We start from the raw sequence: 23220 nt of genomic DNA on the forward strand, positions 1-23220 counted from the left end.
ATATACGAGAATGTTAGAGCCTTGCCGATAACGAAAAGGTAATATACCCATCTACCAAACGCTTTAAAAAGACGATTTTCTTCTTCACACAGGAAAGTGAAGTTAATATGAAACAATAGCTAAATGAATGTAGATTACCGAGTCGTAAATGGCAAATAATAAACTATGTATTCTTTGTCAAACAGGAGTAATTTCAGCAAATTATCCGTATTTTACTACATATCTAATTGCAGACAGGCAAACATAAAGTATACCCTAAAAAAACATTCTGGTTTAAATACATTTTAAAGATTAAATAATCATTAGAAAGGCAATACATAGAATATTATCATATCATTTGCATAGCTATAATACCTATAATATTTCTGCAAATTTCAATGAAGTCCAGGCTTTCTTTACGCTTATAAAATATGTTCATTCGTGCGAAAAATCGGTGGGTCTAATTTTCCCATGTACGTACAAATTTTGTGAAATAAATACCAAGAAAGGTAATGCAGTTCATTTGGCGCAGTGATTTTTTTTCTTCATTTCCTGGTGATGAAATTATGCGTTCAAAATAAAAGTTAACTAACACAGATAAAAAACTTCTGTTGAAAGTACGGTGGACGTAACAGGTCACTTGTTGATTTGCGTGTTATATGTGGAAACATAGTGTACTTCCGTCACTATATATATACCATGACTAATGAAGGTCCTTTATTTCATATAAACAACTAAATCATGGAATGTCATGTTTTGTTGATTTAGTGCATTTCTATGATATGTAACTCATATATAGTCAAATATTTTTGATAGGCTATGTATTTCTTTTTTGTTTTTGAATATTACAAGCATAATCTCAAATGGCCAACGTTGCTTATACCCGAAATCGTATGATTGTCTCTTGCATAGAAAAGAAATAATGTGAAACAATACTACAAGCATTCAGTGACATTTAAAAACATTGGCCTCCAGTGTTTCGCTATAGTAAATGAGCTTACTTTAAAATTGAAGTTTACATGAGTTTTAGTTTGAAAACTGTCTTAAAAATGCCTAATCAAGAAGAGAGAGAGAGAGAAAAAAAACATGCCCGAGACGTGAATCGAACCTAAGCCGTCGCAACAAAATTTTATCGGCATGGGCCTACTTGATGATGATCAATACGCCATTGAGGAATGTCTTCTTCACGGCAGTTAAATATAAATCTTTAATATTTAAATAATTTACTTCTGACTTTCGGTTACAAACGCTTTTCAATTTTGAAAGTAAAAAATAGGGAAAATGATTCTGTCAGTAAATAAGTTTTTTCAAAGAAATACGTATAGCAATAATTTCCTGCTGTCATAAACCTTGTACCGTTATGTCTTCCGTAGTTTATCCTACAGCGGATAAAGTCAGATTTCTTATCGTCAAAACTTGAAAAAGAATAACAAATATAAGCTGCAAAAATGATGTCCTTCATACGTCTTGCGAGCATATAACCGTTTTTATACTAAGCTACATTAGATTAGGCCGTAAAACAATTATTAGTTATCCGACAGCAGTGTGAAAACGCATGAGTTGAAAAAATAATATACTTTTTTAAACATTTGCTTGTATACGCCAAAATTTTCGTTTTCGCATATTTTCAAGGCCTGCTATAGTAATTCTAACGTACATGCACTTTATTCAGTTTTTTTTTTTATCTTTTTGAAATCTTTTTTTTTATTCAATCTTGCTTGCCGTAACGGCGTTGAGCTCGACATAGCCATCAAACTGCCTTTCGTGTACAAGCCGGTCCTATCTTGTCAGGAAAGTGCCTTTGATATGCATGGAGGAAACTTAGAATTTTATGTAAATGAGACAGTGTGGCTCGTGCAAAGCATAGGTCGCAGTATTAAGTTTTTACATATATATTTTTATTTTCAACGAGATATACCACGCACTCTATTAAGTGTTTTTGTCTATCTTTTAAAATCTTTTTATTTTCAATCTCGCTTGCGATGAGCTCGACAGTGACAGCCATCAAACTGCCTTTCATGTACAAGCCGGTCCTATCTTGTCAGGACAGTGCCTTTGATATGCATGGTGTAATCTTAGAATTTTGCGTAAATGAAACAGTGTCGCCCGTGCAAAACACAGGTCGCAATATTAAAGACCAGTGTCGCACTATGGAGTCGTGGGTCATGTGTGATCTCGTCTAGACTCTGCTATTATCTTTGCTTGGTTGCAATCTGTTCTTCCAAATGATCCTCCCACAAATTTCATCAACATTCATGAAACAGTCCTTTAAATAATCATTTTCGCTATTGTGTTCGAAAACATTTCTATGGTACAACCGCTATAAGATGTACAGTGACACGGTAATGAGAGTCTTAAAACATGCACTTAAAATTTGAGCCGCTCCGCGAGAAAACCAACATAATGGCTTTGTGACCAGCATGAATCCATGCTGCTCTCTAACGGTTCTCCAGTTGGCTTTGAAAGCGAATAGCATGGATCCATGTTGGTTGCAAAGCCATTATGTTGGTTTTCTCATGGCGCGGCTCATTTTTTTTTTTTTTTGCTTTCTCACTGACACACCGCAGTTGTTATTGTAAACAAAAAGAAATCAGATCATTTCCTCAATGAAGTATAACATGTACTAGATTATAATTTAAAATACGTCAAAACTTTTTCAATTTAAGCTTAAGATACTTTCGTAACCATAAATACAAATTAAACGGAGGTATTTTTGGGGTTTAACAACTTTAAAAACCGGAAATCGGGTTGTTGTTTATTGCACTCAGTCCGTATAATATTAAGGACACAGCTTAGTAACGATTTGCTTAGAGGTACACAAAGCTAAAAAAAGAATTTCAATCTCAATTAACATGCTAGTTTAATTTAAAGCATCGTTAAAATGTTTTGGTCCTACTTAGGATGAAATCTTTTTGTCGGTCAATAAGTGCTTGGTATCATTCCCGGCTGAAAAACGCTCTGCATCCAACAAGAACAGATCCGCAACAAAAAGTAGTAATTGATTTTTTTTTTTTTTGCAATATTTTACCATCTATTCGTATAGCAACGTTGATAAATGATATTAAATCAGTTTGGGCCAAGATGTGGTTTTGGCGGACTGTCAGAAAGTAATGTTTCTCGATATGAGTCCACGATACAACTTAGAAATATTGGTACTAAACATTTTCTTTCTTTTTTGTTGGATTTAACGTTTCACCGACACATGATAGGTCATATGGCGACTTTCCAGCTTTAATGGTGGAGGAAGACCCCAGATGCCCCTCCATGCATTATTTCATCACGAGCGGGCACCTGAGTAGAACCACCGAACTTCCGAAAGCAATCTTGATGTCGGCTTCCTCACATGAAGAATTCAACTTCCACCCGGCCACGGAGGCCCCTACTAAACATTTTCACTTCTTTACTTAGGAGAACAACAAATTCACTATATTCTCATTAATTTCCTCTTAAACAATTATATATAACTCGCAGTCTAGCGTGTTAAAGTCTTAATGCCGAGCTGTCCATTAGAAGTAAGCTCTATATCCAATATGACTTATTTTTATTGTAAATTCTTATGATAAATGGCCAGTTTTCATAATTATATAAAGATGTAAAAAAAAAAAATAACGGACACAATTTGGATACAAGGCAGAGCAGGCTTTCGTAAAAAAGTCATGCTATATAAAGACAGCCTACATATTTGTTTGACAATTAAGTAAACTTTATCAACAATAATATTTACACGAACTATCAGTCGGACACCAAGTAAACAAATTTCACGGCATGAAGAAAGCACTCTAGCACCGTGTAAATGTACCTGTTCGCCACCTACTCGGATTGATTAATTTTATCAGGTTGGCATTGACCTTAAAATATAAATTTTGATATTTATCATGGGACGATGACATCCTTAAAGGGTATCTTGGTTTATTAAAAGAATTCCAGTTAATTATATTGCAGCCAAAACAGAAAAAAAACACTTAATTTTCTTTCGATTCTCTCAATACTTCATTGGCTTCTTGACGTTATGCGCAGTACTTCCTAAATAGTAATATTTTCCGAAACGAAGTTTTACTTCATTATAAGAAAAGTTCGTTAACATTACACATTATTCGGATAGGGTGTTAATATATTGTTTAGTCGTGAATTTATTGTCAAAGGCGATTCTGACTATAGTTTTTTTTGTTTTTGTTTTTTGGTTTGTTTTTTTTTTTGGTTTTTTTGAACACCGACATTTTGCGGTTGTGGGGGGGGAGTTATTCTTTATCACACCAATACGATGTCAGATGTTTCTTTCCTTAGAATTTGATTCTCTTTTCTCAACACGGGGAACACAATAAGCCATGCAGAAGAAAGCAAAGTGCAAGTTCCTAATTTATTCCGCCAGTTTAACATTCCAACAAGATGTCTGACGCAGAACTTGTTTGCTGAAAAATCGTTACTACCATGAAAGCCGAAAAACAAATTCACTCCCAGTTGCCTTTATTTTGTTTACAAACATAGGCGTTATAGTTATTTATGTACATGTACTTGACATTGGTTTTAAAATCTGCAAAATTTAAGAAACAATATTACCATAAAGTTCTGTTTCAAGAGCGAATTTATACTTACGTGGACAATTCTTCACTGGGATGCGTGACTTTTACCTATTATTTTTCTTTGTACTTTGTATTGCTCTATATCTTCACTACATGTATATCTATGTGCTACCTTCTGTGAATAAAGTTATTATTATTATCATTATTATTGTTATCATTACCATTTAGCGACAGACTAACGATGGCCTTGACCGATTGAAACTTATCAACTCTCTAATTCATGACTGATCCAATGGTTGTTAGACAGTTTATCTATTTTGATAATGTCTGACTTCCTTAATTTCGTGTACATAGTGCATATATCATTTTGATAGCTATGTTTTTGTTTTTATCTGTATATGAGAATCAGTAAGTTGACCTCACGTAAGGTCATCAGGTCTTACTTAAAATTTAGTTTTAGTTCAATAATACAATCAGAATGCACATATTCACATAAACCATATACAATAAATGTCCAATCAAAATGGATCTTGGTCTACATAATCAGCACGAAGCGGGCATGCTTATGTCATTAGGACTTTCCTGCAGCAGCTACGCCTTTCTTTGGAAGTTGAAATATTACAACGTCCTCAGGACGTACCCTAACTCTTCCTATATTTTCCAACAAATTGCAAGGAAAACTTAGTACCCCTCAAAAGTATGGAGGGGACATGCGCATATTATAGAGACTCTCAAGTATGTTAAAAAAAATTCTGGAGCTAAGGTCCGTTTTTGGACACAGAAATTTTACAACTACTTGTGTTCTCAACTCCTACAGTTGCAATCCAATTGAAATGAAACTTGTTGCACATCATCATCAACATCAAATGGACATCTGCATATTGCCGGAACTTGTCCAATTATTTTTTTCTTTGAGAAATGGTGCTTTTTTTCGGACACAACGACATATAATTCTTGCGTGTTGTCGAGTTATTTTGTTGTACTCTCGTTCTTGCGAGGCGACATGCGACAAAGAACGAAATAATTTACCGTGCTGTTGTTCTGACCGGACGCAAACAGAACGACAGCATGACAAAACTAAAAAACGTGTCCGTTTCAGCTTTGACATTAATCTCAACCCACACCCCTACCTCTACCAGATAAAAATATGCTCCCTTTCGGACTCGACCTTTAAAATTTTGCTTCAACAGATGCACTAAGTAATTGACCCTATCCGGCGCTGTTTACCTGAAACGTGTATGCTAAATTAATTGGAAATGAACACATTCGTTTTGCCAAACCAGTGTGATAGTACAGAAAATCAGCTTCAAATTAACCTCTTAATACCCCCTTCACATCTACGATTTTTTCTTACGATTCCTTACGATTTGCCAACTCGTAGGCAGTCGCACGCAATCGTAAATAGCTCGTCGGTAGTCGTAAATAGCTCGGCACTACTCGCAGACGATCGCAAGCAATCGTGAACGTTGAGGTAATATTTTTGACATGTCAAAAATTTCTTACGATCGTCTGCGATTTGAATTATCGGTGAATAGCTCGTAAAGAGCTCGCATGAAGTCGTAAGTATCGTGAACAACACGTAAACCACTCGTAAGCGCTCGTAAATGTGTCGTAAAGACTTTGTTTTACGATTAAATACGATGTGTTTACGATGTGTTTAAGAGGTCTTACGAGTTCTTACGATTTCTTTCACGATGCGGTTTAAAAAGAAGGTAGTCGCCAAGAAGAGGAGAGCAAGCTCACCTTAGTGCAAAGTTAAATAGCAAAACCATGATCGTAATTACTCGTAATTAACTCGCAACTACTCGTAACAACTCGTAAACAAATCGTAATGTATTCGTAAAGCCTTTGGTGAATCATGATATTCAGTAATTCACTCGCAACAGCTCGTAAATAACTCGTAAATAGCTCGTAAAACGATCGTATTGATCCGTAATTACCCGGAACAAATCGGTAATTTTAGTCGTAAATGCATCGTAATAACTCGGAATAAATAGCAATTTGATCGTAAACAGCTCTTAAATAGCTCGTAAATGTGGGGAATCGGTGAACTTTTACGATTTTGTGCAATCCGTCATAAATCGTAAGAAAAATTGTAGATGTGAAGGGAGTATTACAGTCTGGTTCTACATCGCAGAAAAGACATTTATTTATTGTTCCTTCTCGTGAGAAGGAATATTTAGGGTTAGTAAGTCACACCTGACTGAGCAATGACCTCGAACACTGTTGTCGTTACAAGCTGGCCAATCAAAAGCCGTGACCTTAGAAATAACCTCTGACGTTAAAATTGTTCTTTCCTAATTGAGGCGACTCTCTGACTGAACGCGCTCTGTGGATTGCATATTACTAAACCCGAGGATGATAGATTGATTCTCTTATTTCCTATATTCTTGAAGGGCATAACATGTGTACAAACAGGTAGACATATATCAGCAAATTTACATGTAATTAACTGAATATTACCGTTACTTTCGAATGCATGGTCAATATGTGAAAACAAACCCCATTGCGACCCTCTAATTATGAGCATCAAATACACGCATCGGATAAAGCACTACTGACCGTGTCAACGTGTATAGCCAGCGTATTCTTATTGCCGTATTTACTCACCTGAAAGTGGTAACAGATTTGCTTTGTTGTTGGATTTAACAATTTATGTAAGCGTAAATACTTACTTAACATTGTTAGGCAGTATATAAAACAACATAGTTCTTTTACAGAATTTTCGTTTTTTTTTTTGTATTTAAAGCACCCTTGGTGCAAAATGTAACGTCCCCGGTGGCGCTTAATTATAAGTTTCTTGTTTAACGCGGGTAGTCGACAACTTATTTCCAGCCGAACCCACTGCAGGCGTCACATTTACATCCCCAGCATCTAGTCTAGACCGATACTGTTGGAATGAGTACCAATTAAAATAAATCACCCAGCACTGAACACTAGTCGGGATATCAGACCAAACCGGGAATCAATCCGGGTTCGGGAATCGGACTCGGATTGGGCCGGGAATCGAACCCGGATCGCTGACGTTGTAGTCCAACCTGCTAACCACTGCGCCACCGACTCCCTGATTAAACGGGGTTGGAGGATACGGAATATCAGGTAGATTGGTCTTGTCCTTGTGTCCGACCCTTGGGTTCCACATACTGATGACCAATATTTAAAACAGATATTGCAACCAAAATTTTACAAGATGATCAATATATATTTATATAGATGTGCTCTAGATAGAACTTTTGCTATGATTTAACTTGTCTTAAACACATTTCAGATATTTTGTAATACAACTGTAGTTATGAACAAGAAAAGCGTACTGTCTGTGTCAACATTAAACCGATTTATTGCGACATCGCCGTGACCTTTAAAAGATCTTTTGAAGTCTTGTATCTTTAATTTATATTGGTTGTTAGGCAGATATCAGTTTTGCGTTCGTGACACACATAGTTTCCTTCAATGTCTAGCTTCCTCATTTAACATATAAACAGACGACTGATAACAATGTTTTGACTTTTATCTGAATGGGTGTTAACAGGTTAACCTTTTACAAAAGCAAGATTTATCTTACGTACCCTTAATGAAAAAGTTCATCTCATGTCTCACTACCAACCAGATACCAGTAATCTGTCTTTTTTTTCTAAATCACAACTTTATCTGCAATCTCTTTTCAGCATAGTTTTAAGAATATAGATAAATGACTGCCTTAAACTGTAGAAACAAAATGTGAATGAAATTTAAGGACACATCACGGCTGCGATAGTTTAGCATTATTGCAATACACAAACGGTATCAAAATTGTGTTTCCAATACTTGTGCTCATTAGAAAATTTCTCAATATGTATGTGAATATAAGGGATGTATTTAGTATGATTGCAACACTGTGAGCTGCTCTAATTAGTAACAAATGACTGAAACAATAGGAATTCTTACGTGATTAGGACAGACAAAACGACAGTAAGGTAGCAATATATTCTTATATTGTTTAAATTTGTTAATTGTAAGCTACAGTATTGAAGACCCATTTTTTAAGACAATCCAACGGGAAATTAGTAATAACAGATTTTTTTTCTAATTGGGTCATGAGTCATTATACAAATGTCAAAATTTGTCATTAGTTTTCACGAGCTGTCAAAATCATTTTTATCTCTCCATTCAGCAAATGCATTGTTTTTTTGTAGTATCTTGGTAGGACATTGCACCACATTAATATTTGTGTTTGAAATTGCTTTGTTGAGCTCGATGAAGTAACGAAAGAAATTCTATTGTTTTTGTTTATTGTCTGTTATAAAGGTACCAAACTTCAATATCAAGATGTAAGAATTGTTCCATTCTGGTAGACAAAGGAAACTATGTGGTTGAATCTTAACATAATGGTTTTTGGAAAGAACTGAATATTCTTTGTTTTTTATCATTCACCGGAAATTCAAGACGTGTTAACACCTTAACTAAATACACTTATTTATGTACATATTATTATATACGTTCATTGGAGAACGAAGTGGCAAGGGAGATCACTGCGCAGGAGTTTGCATTTACATTGTTACGTCGAATCATTCGGTTAACAATCTGTTAAAACAATTTAATTTTGACATTGACCTTTAAGAAATGACAAGGGCTGTATCAGGTTGTGTTTGCGACGACTCTTAATCCATTAAAGGTATAAAAATAGCTTGACATACGTTGACCAAACTCGCATGCAAAGTTTTTTTCCTTCATTGTTGCTTTTTAATAAAAAAAAATGCACATTAATGTTTCAGCAGAAACAGCGCGCCAACTGGGGAAGTCACGTGGAGTTCATATTGACTCTGGTTGGATTTGCAGTTGGATTAGGAAATGTTTGGCGTTTTCCGTACCTGTGTTTCAGAAATGGTGGCGGTAAGTTACGATAAATAAAATTCAAAAATATAAGTGTCTTAACAAGAATAAATTCATAACATATTTTTTCACCGTAATATTACCAATACATATAGTTATTTTCAACTACACTTTTGTGGAACAAGTATATGGAATACATAAACAGTTATTGGCATTTTGTAGCAATATGTAAATGAAAGAGAAAATGTTTAAACTTTACTGATTTTAAATAAATGTTTCATTTCAATGTCCGATCTGCTGTGTAGTCATTAGTTTTGTTAGGAGGCATTTTTGTTCTTCTTTAGGACATTTTTCAAACTTTATTTCATCAGACTTGCTGTTATAGGGAAAGTGATATCTCAGCTCGAGCACTGTTTCTAGCGATGTGTTATATGTTGTTTTATATGCCCAAAGGGACGTATTATTTTATGACGCTGGGTCCGTCTGTCGTGTCCGCTCTGTAATTTTTGAACCCCTTTAAGGATTTCGAAGAAACTTGACACAAATGTTCACCACATCAAGAGCGCATGTTTTAGATGGCTCGCTTCAAGGTCAGTGTCACACTTAGTGGTCATATGACTTTGTTTTCGTGTCCGCTTTGTAACTTTTGAATTGCTCCAAACATTTTAAAGAAATTTGGCACAAATGTTCACCACACCAAGACGATGTGCAGAGTGTATATTTCGGATGGCTCGCTTCAAGGTCAATGTCACACTTAGGTGTCAAAGATCTTACCTTCGGGCGTGTATTGCTTTTCATTGCGGTGCTCTTGATGTTTTATATTAAAAGCATTCACCGATTTGTCTGTCATTGTGATACGGGCTTTGTTTAATATAGTTTGCCAATTATATATATTTGTTTATTTCCAGGAGCATTCCTCATACCTTATTTCATCTGTTTGGTTGTCATGGGTATACCGCTATTTTACCTTGAACTTTGTTTTGGACAATTTGCCAGTCTAGGACCGGTGAAAATTTGGATTGTTAACCCAGCAATGAAAGGTATAGGGTAAAAAGAAAGATTTGAGCCGCGCCATGAGAAAACCAACATAGTGGTTTTGCGACCAGCATGGATCCAGACCAGCCTGCGCATCCGCGCAGTCTGGACAGGATCCATACTGTTCGCTTCCAAAGCCTATTGCAATTATAGAAACTGTTAGCGAACAGCATGGATCCTGACCAGACTGCACGGATGCTGGTCACAAACCCACTATGTTGGTTTTCTCATGGCGCGGCTCATTTAAGAATAATCTGTGTTAGCATCCAATCTCTTGTTTGCCTGAGTTAGACATTCAAGCTAGCGTTTCTCAAGATTTCTTCGACAAGCCGTATCAAGGATATTTTGGTTTTACCTCGAAAGGGAAGAAGTTAATAACATTATAATAAAATTTTTTTTTTTCCTTCGAATATTCTTCATTTGCACAATTACAAAGAGTGTGCAGTAAAGGCTGTAAAATAATTTGAGATTATAGAAAGTATTCGCAATTTGGAAGTTGTGATATTGTAAATGGTGAAATTTCGTCACCTTTCGCCATATGATACAGAACAAACTTAATCACAATTAAAGAATAAGCGCTTCGTGGTTATTAGTACGTTTACAGATGTTTTTAATCATTCACGAGCATGTAGCTCTGTTTTCAAAAATAAGCAAAAAGAACTCTTGTGAATATCTCCTAATCTACAGTAATTTTGCATGATGTCAATTCGTGTTTCTTTGAACCTGCATTTTAAAAATAAAACCCTTTCATATACTATCCTAGAATGAAACTGCATTTAATGTTTTCTGTAGGCAAAGAGTAAAATGTCAAACTCAAAACTCAAAAAGACATTTTTGGTTTATATATATTTACTTAATTTAGCGTTTTACACGTTAATGCCAGAATAGAGTTAACTGATGTCTGTTTCTTTTTATAACATCTGCAGAATCCCTTGGGATACATTGTTGTCCCCACAGTAACGGGTTACAATTTATCCCTCCGAATTTTGCCGGTGTTACAACACGAACTTGGGTTATCCTTAAAATATAACTTCTTTTTTTAGGTTTGGGGTATTCCATGATTATCGTGTCTGCCCTCATCAGCTTGTACTACAACGTCATCATCGCCGTGTGCATATACTACTTCTTCGCGAGCATGCGCAGTACGCTGCTCTGGACGTCATGTGACCCGGAATGGGCGTCATGCCAATGCCGTGATAGCACGATGAACAACAGTGACCCTAATCCTTGGAACTCTACAAGGCTTGATTGCCGTAAGTTGAATAAGCTTTGCTCAAACATTGATATTAGAATACGTTAGTAGGTAGCGTAAGCTAATTACTCGCTCGATGACTCATTCTGGACTTCTAACTGCCGGTGGTATTTTGGCCTTTGATGATAGACTGCAGAGACCGCGGTCACATTTCGCGTTCACTGGTTCCTGAACATACAGCCTACGAACTAGGAGTCTGAAGCTTTATCACAGAACCAGTGTGTCCCTTTAGGCTTGTATTTTGTTCTTAGCATAAGAAATATAGAAATTATATAGTTGAAAGAATATCGCTGTTTTCAAAAATGTATAATGAAATCAGGTGGCGAATAATTAGGAGAAATAGTTGCATATGAAGAGACAACAGATTACTTTTCATTGTTCTATATATTAAGCTCTTTCTTCACAAGCTTGACGTCCTTCGATTACATAACTATGGTAATACGCTAATGTAGTAACATTTTGACGTTGATGTCATTTTAGTTGGCCGAATTGACGTTCTCTCTAATATTAAATTGTGACATCATTTCTGACGTCATTTTTCTCTGTGCCTTCTCGTTTAGAAAATCGTCAACATCTCTATTTTTATCATTAACTTAAAACAATCCATTGCTCGTTATTGTGTTAAGATATATAATATAACATTTATTATACGGCAATGACGTTCCTTACGTAGCTACTAGCATTCCTGAGCAAGTGTTAGCACTCGGGCGACGTCCTCGTGCGAATATACGGCCTTTAGTCGTGCTAATAACTGCTTTAGGGCCGCCGTTGTCGTTTAATTAATGTCCTTATTAATTTCATCATGAAAGCAACGATACGTTGTACCTTTTAATTCACTGCATATCCGAATATTGTTGTGACCAAACTATGACCAATGGAATGATGGTAAGAGGGGAGGACAGAAATTGCATGATTAATTAAACCGGCTGTGTATATGTTTTTTACTTGTATGATTTCAGTGAATTACACATTCGATGAGGAAAAAGTCACAAATCCAAGTGAAGAATATTTCACGTAAGTATAAATTCGCCCTTAAAACGGAATGTTTTGAAAATGGTTTCTTAACATTTATTATTAAACACATGATACACTGTAACACCTTTGTATGGAAACGTACATACACTATTACATATTGATATGTTTTATGGCGAAAAAGACAGAGCATTGGTGACTTTTTCTTCGTAACTAAGCTATTCATGGGACGAACTTAATGTACGGAAATAATTTTGTGCGGCTTCCGTTGTTAAATCTGTGTTTTAGTATTCATTAATTAATTGATTCTACATTTCAGAAATCGAGTTCTGCATCAGACTTCTGGTCTGGATGTTACTGGTGGAATAAGTTGGGAACTTACACTTTGCCTTCTTCTAGCCTGGCTTATCGTGTTCCTGGTGTTGACAAAAGGAATCAAAACATTAGGAAAGGTATATCCTAAAAGTGTTATCTGCTAAATTTCTATAATGAACTTGTCCATCTTTCAATTTGGACAGTACCATTAACTGATAAAAGGGGTGCTTACCAAAAAGATACTGACTGAATGGCGAAAAGAGCAGACCATGATCAGACTGCACGGATGTGCACTGGTCGCAAAGGCAGAATCTCTTGCCACCAGCAGGCTAAGGGTTAAAGTGCTATCTGCCTAAAGCCTGTCTCCTCTCATTTTGAGATTTAGATTAGACCCGACATAGCGTAATGAAACTATATCAAAGTACATTAAACATGTTATATGAGATCAAATTGAAGATGTTGTACGACTTCATTTAAAAAAGTACTTTCAAAGTACAGTACCATAATGTTATCTTACGTTTTTTTTATTTGGAATGTACATCGCTTCTTAACATATGTAAAGTTAAAACGAAAAAAAAAATGAGAAAAATGAATAGAGCTATCAAACATTTTAATACAGATGGAGGAAATCAAAGCAGATGACCACTTTAAAATGGAATATAGCGATTTCAAGTTATGAAATGTTATTGTTGTTATATTTTGGAAGTGGGAAGTGTATAAACAGTATACAGTTATGAAAAAAAATAATGTATCTAAAAGTTTTAAACAGATAAAACAAAACTGTCCTCAAAACTTGTTGCTACAAGAAAGATTTATGTCACTATAGGAAACAAAAAGACTAACCCGTTATTCGTCCGTAATGTTTTAATTCCTTGCCCACAATATTTCTTTTTCAAATTCCAGGTTGTCTATGTCACTGCGATATTCCCCTATATTTTGCTGACGGCGCTTTTGATCCGTGGCACCACCTTAGACGGCCACGTCGAGGGAATAAAATTTTACCTAACACCGGATGTTTCAAAACTAGCCGATGCAAAGGTAAAACACATTTGTGTCATTTTAGAACACATCACATGTTCGTATTTTTCTCTTTCCGTTAAAATAACCGTTGGAAAACTCAGCTATCGGTCGCTGTCACGTAAAGCTGCTATTGAAAATAGCTGCTTTGCAGTTTGTTTGCCGGATGTCAATCTCTTTTGATACAGGGTGATCCATAATATATAACATAAATAACTTTAATAACTTTGTCAGTTTTTGCGATAGAAAAATGGTTCAGCACTTGTTAGAAAGCTAAGTGGCCCAAGTTTTTATTAGTCAGGTAGAATGATTGTATGTGACGTCAACGTGACGTCAGTGGCGTCATATGTCTTCAGTGTTCCTGAAAATTTGAAACAGAAATTTGGAGGTCAGATTATTTCCCTGAAGACTAACTTTGAATGGCCCCCCTCACTCACTAGACTTAAATTCATTAGATTTCTTTTTATTGGGATGTCTAAAAGAAAGAGTCTATTGTTGTCTGTATAATTAGACGGTTGTTTTCATGGTTTTGTCGCGGTTCATGAGTTTGTTACAGAATGCGATAGTACATTTCTGATTGCCGGATGCCGTGAAACATGTTTCTCCGTCATTTGCCTGGACGCATTTTATTCCTTAGTAACCGTGAAGCATTTCATTCCTTAGTAACCACGAAGCATTTTATTCCTTAGTAACCGTGAAGCATTTTATTCCTTAGTAACCGAGAAGCATTTTATTCCTTAGTAACCGTGAAGCATTTTATTCCTTAGTAACCACGAAGCATTTTATTCCTCAGTAACCGTGAAGCATTTTATTTCTTAGTAACCACGAAGTATTTTATTCCTTAGTAACCGTGAAGCGTTTTATTTCTCAATAACCGTGAATCATTTTGTTCCTTAGTAACCCTGAAGCATCTTATTCCTTAGTAACCTTGAAGCATTTTATACCATAGTAACCTTGAAACATTTTATACTATAGTAACCGTGAAGCATTTTATTTGTCTGCTGCTGTTTTTTATGGTGAAGAAGTATGTTATTTCGTTGCTTGTGCAGTGACAGATTCATTGTCAGTTGTCACTTGCCATGAAACAGTTTGTCTCTATTTACCATAACACAATTCTCATGACAGTTGCAATAAGAACTGAGGTTAGAGTTTTCATGCGAAAGTTCTATTTAATAGAAAATCTTACAGGAAAAAAATGTCTGTTCTTTATTTTTGTTTTAGGTATGGTCTGACGCGGCTGTCCAGATATTTTACTCACTCAGTGCTTGCTCGGGAGGTCTTATTGCCATGGCCAGTTACAACAATTTCAAAAACAACGTTCTCAGGTACCGACATGTTAAATCATTCAGAAACTAGTGATAGGGTACTTTTTACGATATCAGTAGGTCCGTGCGGGAGGCCGTGGGTTCGACCCACAGCCGCTGTATACCAAAGACATGAAAAATCTTATCAGTAGCTCCACTAATAGGCGCTCTGCATGGAAAGTGAAACTGGCTCCCCTTCTCTCATACCCTGGCTCCCGCTCTCTCATACCCTAATGACGACGGACTCGTATCCTTTAAGCATGACGAGTGTAGAGTGATTAATAAAGAATTAGAACTTGTTCTGCAGTAAAACCTAAACTGAATGCGTTTACTGTACGAATACATTCATTCGTTCGCGCAGTCGTAGGAAAGAGATAAGCATATTGATAATGTTCACATTATATTAAATATATTCATCATAACCATGCAATTCAAAACTGCACATTCTTGTTTCAGTGTGCCCTTCCCATTTTGTAAAACTGAAAAGCTGTACTTAATATAGCTGTTTACGAATTTTCTCTACAGGCTACTACGTAAAATGCATAATTTCAAACTAATTTGATAGCTTTTATTTTGGAATGACATGAAACGTTGTGTTTTCTTTTTCAAGGGATACATTTCTTGTGCCAATCATCAATTGTCTGACTAGTTTCTACGCTGGATTTGTAATTTTCGCTTCCCTTGGGTTTATGGCTGATAAAAAAGGCGTTTCTGTCGAAGATGTCGCCGCAGGAGGTATGTCTTAATATAGTATTAGGACAAAACACGTATTTTCCGTAAGTGATTTCGGCATGGTCCGGTTTTTATGGAAAGCTATGAGCGCCATCAGCTATATTTACGTCCGAAGAATGCCGAATTGCTTAATGAACATACGTAGTTATACGGAAATTGCCGAGTGTCATTACGGATCTACTACCTTTAACGCTCACAAGAACTTACTTACATTTCTTTGATGGAAACATAAACTGGAAATAACTATATTATTAAAGAAATTTCCGAACATGCATGCTTTGTTTTTACATTCCCGGTTATTGCAAACTTGGTTTATTGGTTCACTTTTTGTCATTTGCAAGTAAATAAGTTTTAATGAAATGAATGCCGGAAAAAAATATAATGTTTCTGAAAAAGACAAGAGAAAACCAATACTATTTCGAGGGCCATCTCATGCATTACATTCAATATACCGATCAAACCTCGATTTATTGTATCAATCAAACCGAGCCTACATTTTCATTTTTGTCGTGTTCAGCGACCTGTGGAGATTCCTGTTTTCTTTTTGATTTCATACCTATGTACCGTTCAACCCTCGATTTATTCTTATTTCATACCAATGTACTATTTAACTCTTGATTTATTCTTATTTCACGTCAATGTACCGTTCAACTTGCGATTTATGGTTATTTTACATCAATGTACCGTTCAACCCCGATAAGTTATACTTATTTTGACACCAACATACCATTCAACCCACCATTTATACTTATTTCTACATAAGTGTTACAAACAGTGTATTTTTTATTATCTAAGGCCCTGGCTTAGCGTTCATCGCCTACCCAGAAGCCCTTGCACAGATGCCAGCAGCTCCGGTCTGGGCGGTCTTGTTCTTCCTAATGATGATGATGCTGGGATTTAGTTCCGAGGTAAGTCACGTGATCATCGTCGTTGCGAGGGTCGCAACTCATTCGCAAATTAAGTACTGAAATAGAGAAAACGCTCCAAATACAAGACAAAAGAAACTACTATTCAATGATTTTTTTTACCTTTCTGTATTTTGTTTAGTGACATCCACGTACAACGAGAAGTGTTTCTTCAGCTATGCAAACGTACACTCCCGGTGCGAAAAAATAATTGTGATGAAACAATACAGTTCTATAACAACACCATAGTTACAACATAACTGTAATCTTATTACGGCGAACTTGTTGACATACCACTCAATAATCTCATAATGTCACAACATTTCTCTATTTAGTACTTGACACTGAACTTAACATAATGCAGACTCTAAGCTGTGTTTAAGGATAACATGGTGTAATAGCCATATTTCATATCATGTAACTGGATGATAATATTAAAATGAAATTTGGTCGCTTTAATCACATTCAAAATTAAAAATGTTTCACCGAGAGATTTTTCGAATTTAATCATTTTTTGGGGAGATAATCGGTATTGAAGTTAACATTGATGCCTATGGAAAATATATAATTTCTTTGATTATGAGAATCTGAGCTTGAGTTTCGAGAAAATTTTGCGGTAGAAAGCTGCATTATATGATTCTGATACAAATATAAAAAAGAAATCTAAAATTACGCATAGGGAAAGGGAGAAAATTATATTTTTATGGTTTTCAGGGGAGATAACTCACCAAAACCAAAAAAAAATCAGGGGAGATAATTTAAAGGCAATTTTTGAGAACTTCTGTCACTATATAACTTGTCAATATGCACCTTATTTCTATCCTTTGACAATTTCAAAGCTTACATTTATCAAGTTGTATGTACGCTTTTGGTGATATTGAGGCCTGTTACGGGTAGTCATCCTTAAAATGGACAGATAACTACTTTTTTATAATGCAGGCTTAGGGGACCGTCATCAAACGTTTTGGTGGGTGTCTATGTATGGTAACATATCACCGATTATTATCCCAAAGACTTCCATTATAATGGCGTGTTCGGCCATCCATTAATAGAAACACATTTTAACAAGAACTATCTTAGATCCATCAAAATAACGGACGAAAGACAAATAGTGATACTTTATTTGAATATTTTTCCGCGAATGGTATCACTCTCTGTTCACATCGGCGAAATGGTGCGAGAAACCCGTGTTTGAAACATAAAATGTAACAAATATTGGCATCATGTTTAATACCGGTTAAAGGTCCATTACTAAGGGAAAGTGAGTTGGCAATTTTTTTCATAGCCAGTGCATAGACTTCTGCAAGACACTAAATAATGAAGATTGGCAGGTCAAAATTTACAGAAGGTCTTTGGAACTCAAAGAAATGTATGTGTATTATGTTGAAATTTCAATGAATCGACAGAATGACCCCCCAGGTCTTTTTAACTTTCTTCATACTTCATTGAAAAATTATTGTACATATACTGCGATTTATTTCGAATTTCTACATACCAACTTTCATTTTCCAATAAAATGAAATAGTTTCTGTGCTTTTTAAATGAAATTAAAATGTTCACTTTCCTTAGTATTGGACCTTTAAATGGAGACAGTACAGAACTTTGTTTTAAACAATAGGGATAGCAACTACTTTTCTAGATCACCGAATATAAATGTAAATAAATGTAGTAACATACATGGCAAGCTTGGCATATGTTACTAATTTGTAATAAGGAGCATGTACTTCTTAAAACTGGAATATAATTTTATGTAATATGTCTTTTTATTAGGGTTTTCATATAATGTGTAATATATGAGCCGTGCCCTGAGAAAACCAACATAGTGGCTTTGCGACCAGCATGGATCCAGACCAGCCTGCGCATCCGCGTAGTCTGGTCAGGGTCCATGCTGTTCAAATTCAAAGCCTATTGCAATCAGAGAAACTGTAAGCGAACAGAATGGATCCTGACCAGAATGCGCGGATGCGCAGGCTGGTCTGTATCCATGCTGGTCGCAAAGCCATTGTGTTGGTTTTCCCATGGCGTGGCTCATATGTAAGATGCAAGAACATCAGCTTTAAAAGTGGACACATAGAAATCGAACAGTAAATTGGGATTACATATTTTTTAATTGAATTGCCAAATAGGAAGGACTATTTGCATGGGGCTTCAACGGCATATAAATGAGAAACTTTAAGAAAACCTCTTACAACATGGTTAAAGATGATAAAATCAAAAAATTGTTTTCCATCGCAAGGTCGCGTATTGGGGTCAAATCATTAACGAATTAGAGGACATTGTTATCTTTTCAATGTGTTTGCTTTTAACTTGAAGATAAAAGATGAACTCAAAATTTCCACTCAAACTTTTCATTCAATAAATCACTTTATTTGTTGGTTGTCCCTTGAAGAGACGATCGTGATCTGTGTTTGCAGTTGATCTTAATTTACAGATTCATATAACCCCCAGTTGCTGAAACAGAAAAATAACTATGAAATGTTAACATGTTGTCTTTCTAGCCAGAAGGTCTATATTAACATGTTATAGCCAGGTCTATATTCACATGTTGTCTTTATAGCCGGGATGTTTATGATAACATGTTGTTTTTATAGCCAGGGTGTTTATGTTAACATGTTGTCTTTATAGCCAGGCTGTTTATGTTAACATGTTGTCTTTCTAGCCAGGATGTTTATGTTAACATGTAGTCTTTATAGCCAGGGTGTTTATGTTAATATGTTGTCTTTATAACCAGGATGTTTATGTTAACATGTTGTCTTTATAGCCAGGATGTTTATGTAAATATGTTGTCGTTATAGCCAGGAGGTTTATGTTAACATGGTGTCTTTACAGCCTGGAAGTTTATGTTAACATGGTGTCTTTACAGAATGGAAGTTTATGTTAATATGTTGTCTTAATAGATAGAAGGTAAATTTAAACAGGTTGTCTTTGAGCACAATGTTTGCTGCATACCAAATCCCTAACAATAATAATCGAACTAATAAGGTAAAACTGAAGATCTTATCTTGTCATTCACTAAAATCGACCAGAGTTGTGATTCACGCTGTGTAATTTATGTAAATCAAATCTCCACTTGGTATAAAATTTACGGTATTTCTGAGATGGTTTGGCTGAATTATAAACATGTTTATCTGTTGTTGTTGTTGTTGTTGTTGCTGCTGCTGCTGCTGCTGCTGCTGCTGCTGCTGCTGCTGCTGTAATGTGTTTCTTTTTAAGGGATGGGTGGTATGAAATCAGGAATTTAATTAAAAATATATCACAAAATAATACACAGTTGAATCGGTTTCATAAATGAATCCATGTATCAACCTACTTCCCAAAACTGTTCAGGTCTCCTACTGGCACGAACATAACACTTGGAGGGGGTGGGGGTTGTAACTTAAATTACTCCTAAATACTTGGAAGTATATATGACTACAAATTAATTTGCCATTAGCAAAGACTTTCCTTTTGTTTTTCAGTTTTCAATAGTAGAGACAGTACTTACTGGAGTTCTTGATGACTTCCCATCTATTACGAAGTCAAAGTTCAAAACCGTATTATTCCGTGCAGGATATTGTATTGTGGGATTTGTTTTAGGCCTGCCAATGGTTACAGGGGTAAGTATATAATACGACGGCTTCATTTGAATTTTGCAGTTTGGCCCGATGACGTGAGACAAAAATACATACTAAAAGCCAAACTCCTAAACAGTGATCTCCCTTGCCGATGACAGCGTAGCGGCAAGGGCGATGACTGCGTAGGAGTTTGAGAGCATGAGGCAAAGGCGATCACTGCGTAGGAGTTACTAAAAGCAAGCAAGACATCCAATCAAATCTACTGACACATGTTTATATTGCCCCTCTGTTTCTGTGCTTCATTGAATATCAGGGATAATTAAGCATAGTTGTGATTCGCAGTGATATTCATACCACCGATGTCCGTATTTGCCATAGACAGAACATTTAGAGCAAAACGAAGCTGCCAAATAACAAAGTGTTGCGCTTTTTTCACTCCTATTCGTCTTCTAGTTTAAACGGACTTACGAGTCTGTTCCGTCCGAAATATTGAACTCTTTTATTATTTCGCTTCTTTAATCACATTGTCTATAGAGTTCACAATATTTTCAAGAAAGTCACTGTGTATGTACATTTTCGCTTATAATGATCGATGTTTTCGTTAACACAAAGTCTTATACGATCCAAAACGTTGTATTTTTCTACCCTATGCCCTTTTTACACACTGCAAACAATTTTGTAGGCTATTTTGTCAATGTGAAGTCGTTAAACCTTTTCGAATGAATTTATCTTAAGTTGCCATTGTTTTGATGTTCTGATGTTATTTTCTAATTTCAGTGCGGATTTCATTTATTGGATTTAGTTGACAATGCGACTGGCGGATTTCCGCTTCTGTTTGTCGGTTTCTTTGAAGTCGTTGCTATTGCTTATATTTACGGTGAGTCTGTTTTGAGACAGATAACATAGTTTTATTAAGGAGCAAGATGTGAAGATGCTGTTATAGTCTGTTCATTAAAGTCTTTGAACCTAGGAAAGAAGCTCTATTTGTTGAAATTACGGAACTGAGGAAAGAAATGTTCTGTTTTTGGTTACAATCAATGAACCGAAATAAGAAATTGTCAAGTCTGTATCTTAAATTCAGTGAAAGAAATTTTCTGTTTAACTATGTCAAAATTTTGAGTAACTAAATATAATACGCACTTTGTACAAACGCTCTTCCATAACCTCGAGTATATCTACCGGCTTCATTTTGGCATATAGGTTAGAGAACATCAATTGTTTTCCCAGAGACTTACATTATAACATTATGGCGTATACGGCCTTCCATACATCGAAACATGTATATCTAATTATTATTATTATACCAGATTTATATAGCGCCCTTTTTCATGATCATTTTCATTTTAAAGGCGCTTTACACAGTTTAATGCAGCACACAGGGCGCATAATTCATTTCTTATGAGCGATCTACATATAGGACGTGAGTGAGACAAAGCCCACTGGACAAGAGATCGTAATCAGATAAGGCTTGTCGCTAATAGCAAGCTCGTTGCGAATAGAAGAGCCTGTTCTTTAAGTGCATGTATAGCATATACAGCAAGGATTGCTGGTTCCTGTACAACTTCTAAGTTGGTGTGAACACTGAAAAGCGTACTAAAAATTCCGATAGCTCCGGTATCGAACCCCCTACCAGTGAATTGAAGGCCATTTGGCATAACTAGAGCTATCCGTTCCCCAAGACTTACATTTTTTCAAGAACTGTCTTAGTACTATCCAAAATATTGTACGAAAAACATATGAATAGTGATACAGTGTACTTTATTTAAGTAAGTTTCGTGTGAATTAGATGACCCGCCCACCAACCTTCCCCCCCCCCCCCCTCCCCACCGCTTATATCGTTGGCATGGCGGGAGAAATTCGTTTGATAAAACTTTTTTTCAATACACATAAAATGTAGAAATCATGTCCAATTGTATAATAAAACACTGTAAATGCAGTGAAAAATCTCAATGTTAAGAAAAATAATTACTTCTTGGGTTTATTTACATGGCTGACCAATCAGAATGTACAGACATTACCTTATTCCCAGGTATACACTTACCTCATTCCCAGTAACTTCCCTGTACTTTTTAAATTGGTGGTCTTTGACCATAAGTGGACTAGTTTAACGTATGTTTGTTTGTTTTGGGTTTAACGCCGTTTTTCAACAGTATTTCAGTCATGTAACGGCGGGCAGTTAATGTTCCTGGATTCTGTACCAGTACAAACCTGTTCTCCGCAAGTAACTGCCAACTTCCCCACATGAATCAGAGGTGGAGGACTAATGATTTCAGACACAATGTCTTTTATCAAATAGTCACGGAGAACATACGCCCAGCCCGAGGATCGAACTCACGACCCCGCGATCCGTAGACCGACGCTCTACCTACTGAGCTAAGCGGGCGGGTAGTTTAACTTAACTTAGTACAATGTAGTGCAATATTTTTTTATAAATAGAGTCGGGTGTCTTATTTTCATCAAAGATTCTGGTTCTTAGCATGGGGAAATGAAAACATTTACCATACACCTTCTTATAAGAAAAACAAACTTCTTGAATTTGCAGGAATTCTTAAATTTAGAAAAGACATATTGATGATGCTTGGAGACACACCTTTACTGAGAAAAATAACAAAGTTTTCGTTTGTCTACTTTGGACCAATGTGGATGTTGGTCACGCCATTATGTCTTTTGGTAAGTTTACAGAAAAGCAGTTTTCAAATATCTTTTTAAAATGGCCTACATGATCTTCGAATTGTAGAACTTACTGTCATACGATAGTATTTGTCAGTAAAAAGTAAAGACAAAGTAATTTCGCGTGATCTAAGCAGTGGATTTTCAAAACAAACT

General features: G+C 35.8%; 1 protein-coding gene across 1 annotated transcript in view; it reads left to right on the forward strand.

Annotated features, from left to right (window-relative positions):
• Window positions 1–23220, forward strand: part of LOC123539032 (sodium- and chloride-dependent glycine transporter 1-like) — a 33237-nt gene that overhangs the window by 9182 nt on the left and 835 nt on the right. The window contains exons 2-13 of the mRNA XM_053529830.1: window positions 9251–9368; window positions 10217–10348; window positions 11387–11596; window positions 12555–12609; window positions 12887–13019; window positions 13786–13920; window positions 15121–15224; window positions 15814–15938; window positions 16731–16843; window positions 20299–20436; window positions 21172–21271; window positions 22937–23064. Of these exons, the coding sequence (XP_053385805.1) occupies window positions 9251–9368; window positions 10217–10348; window positions 11387–11596; window positions 12555–12609; window positions 12887–13019; window positions 13786–13920; window positions 15121–15224; window positions 15814–15938; window positions 16731–16843; window positions 20299–20436; window positions 21172–21271; window positions 22937–23064 (1491 nt within the window). The remainder of the gene's footprint in view (window positions 1–9250; window positions 9369–10216; window positions 10349–11386; window positions 11597–12554; window positions 12610–12886; window positions 13020–13785; window positions 13921–15120; window positions 15225–15813; window positions 15939–16730; window positions 16844–20298; window positions 20437–21171; window positions 21272–22936; window positions 23065–23220) is intronic.

This window comes from Mercenaria mercenaria, chromosome 18 (genome assembly GCF_021730395.1).
Source record: "Mercenaria mercenaria strain notata chromosome 18, MADL_Memer_1, whole genome shotgun sequence".
Classification (NCBI taxonomy): Eukaryota; Metazoa; Mollusca; class Bivalvia; order Venerida; family Veneridae; genus Mercenaria; species Mercenaria mercenaria.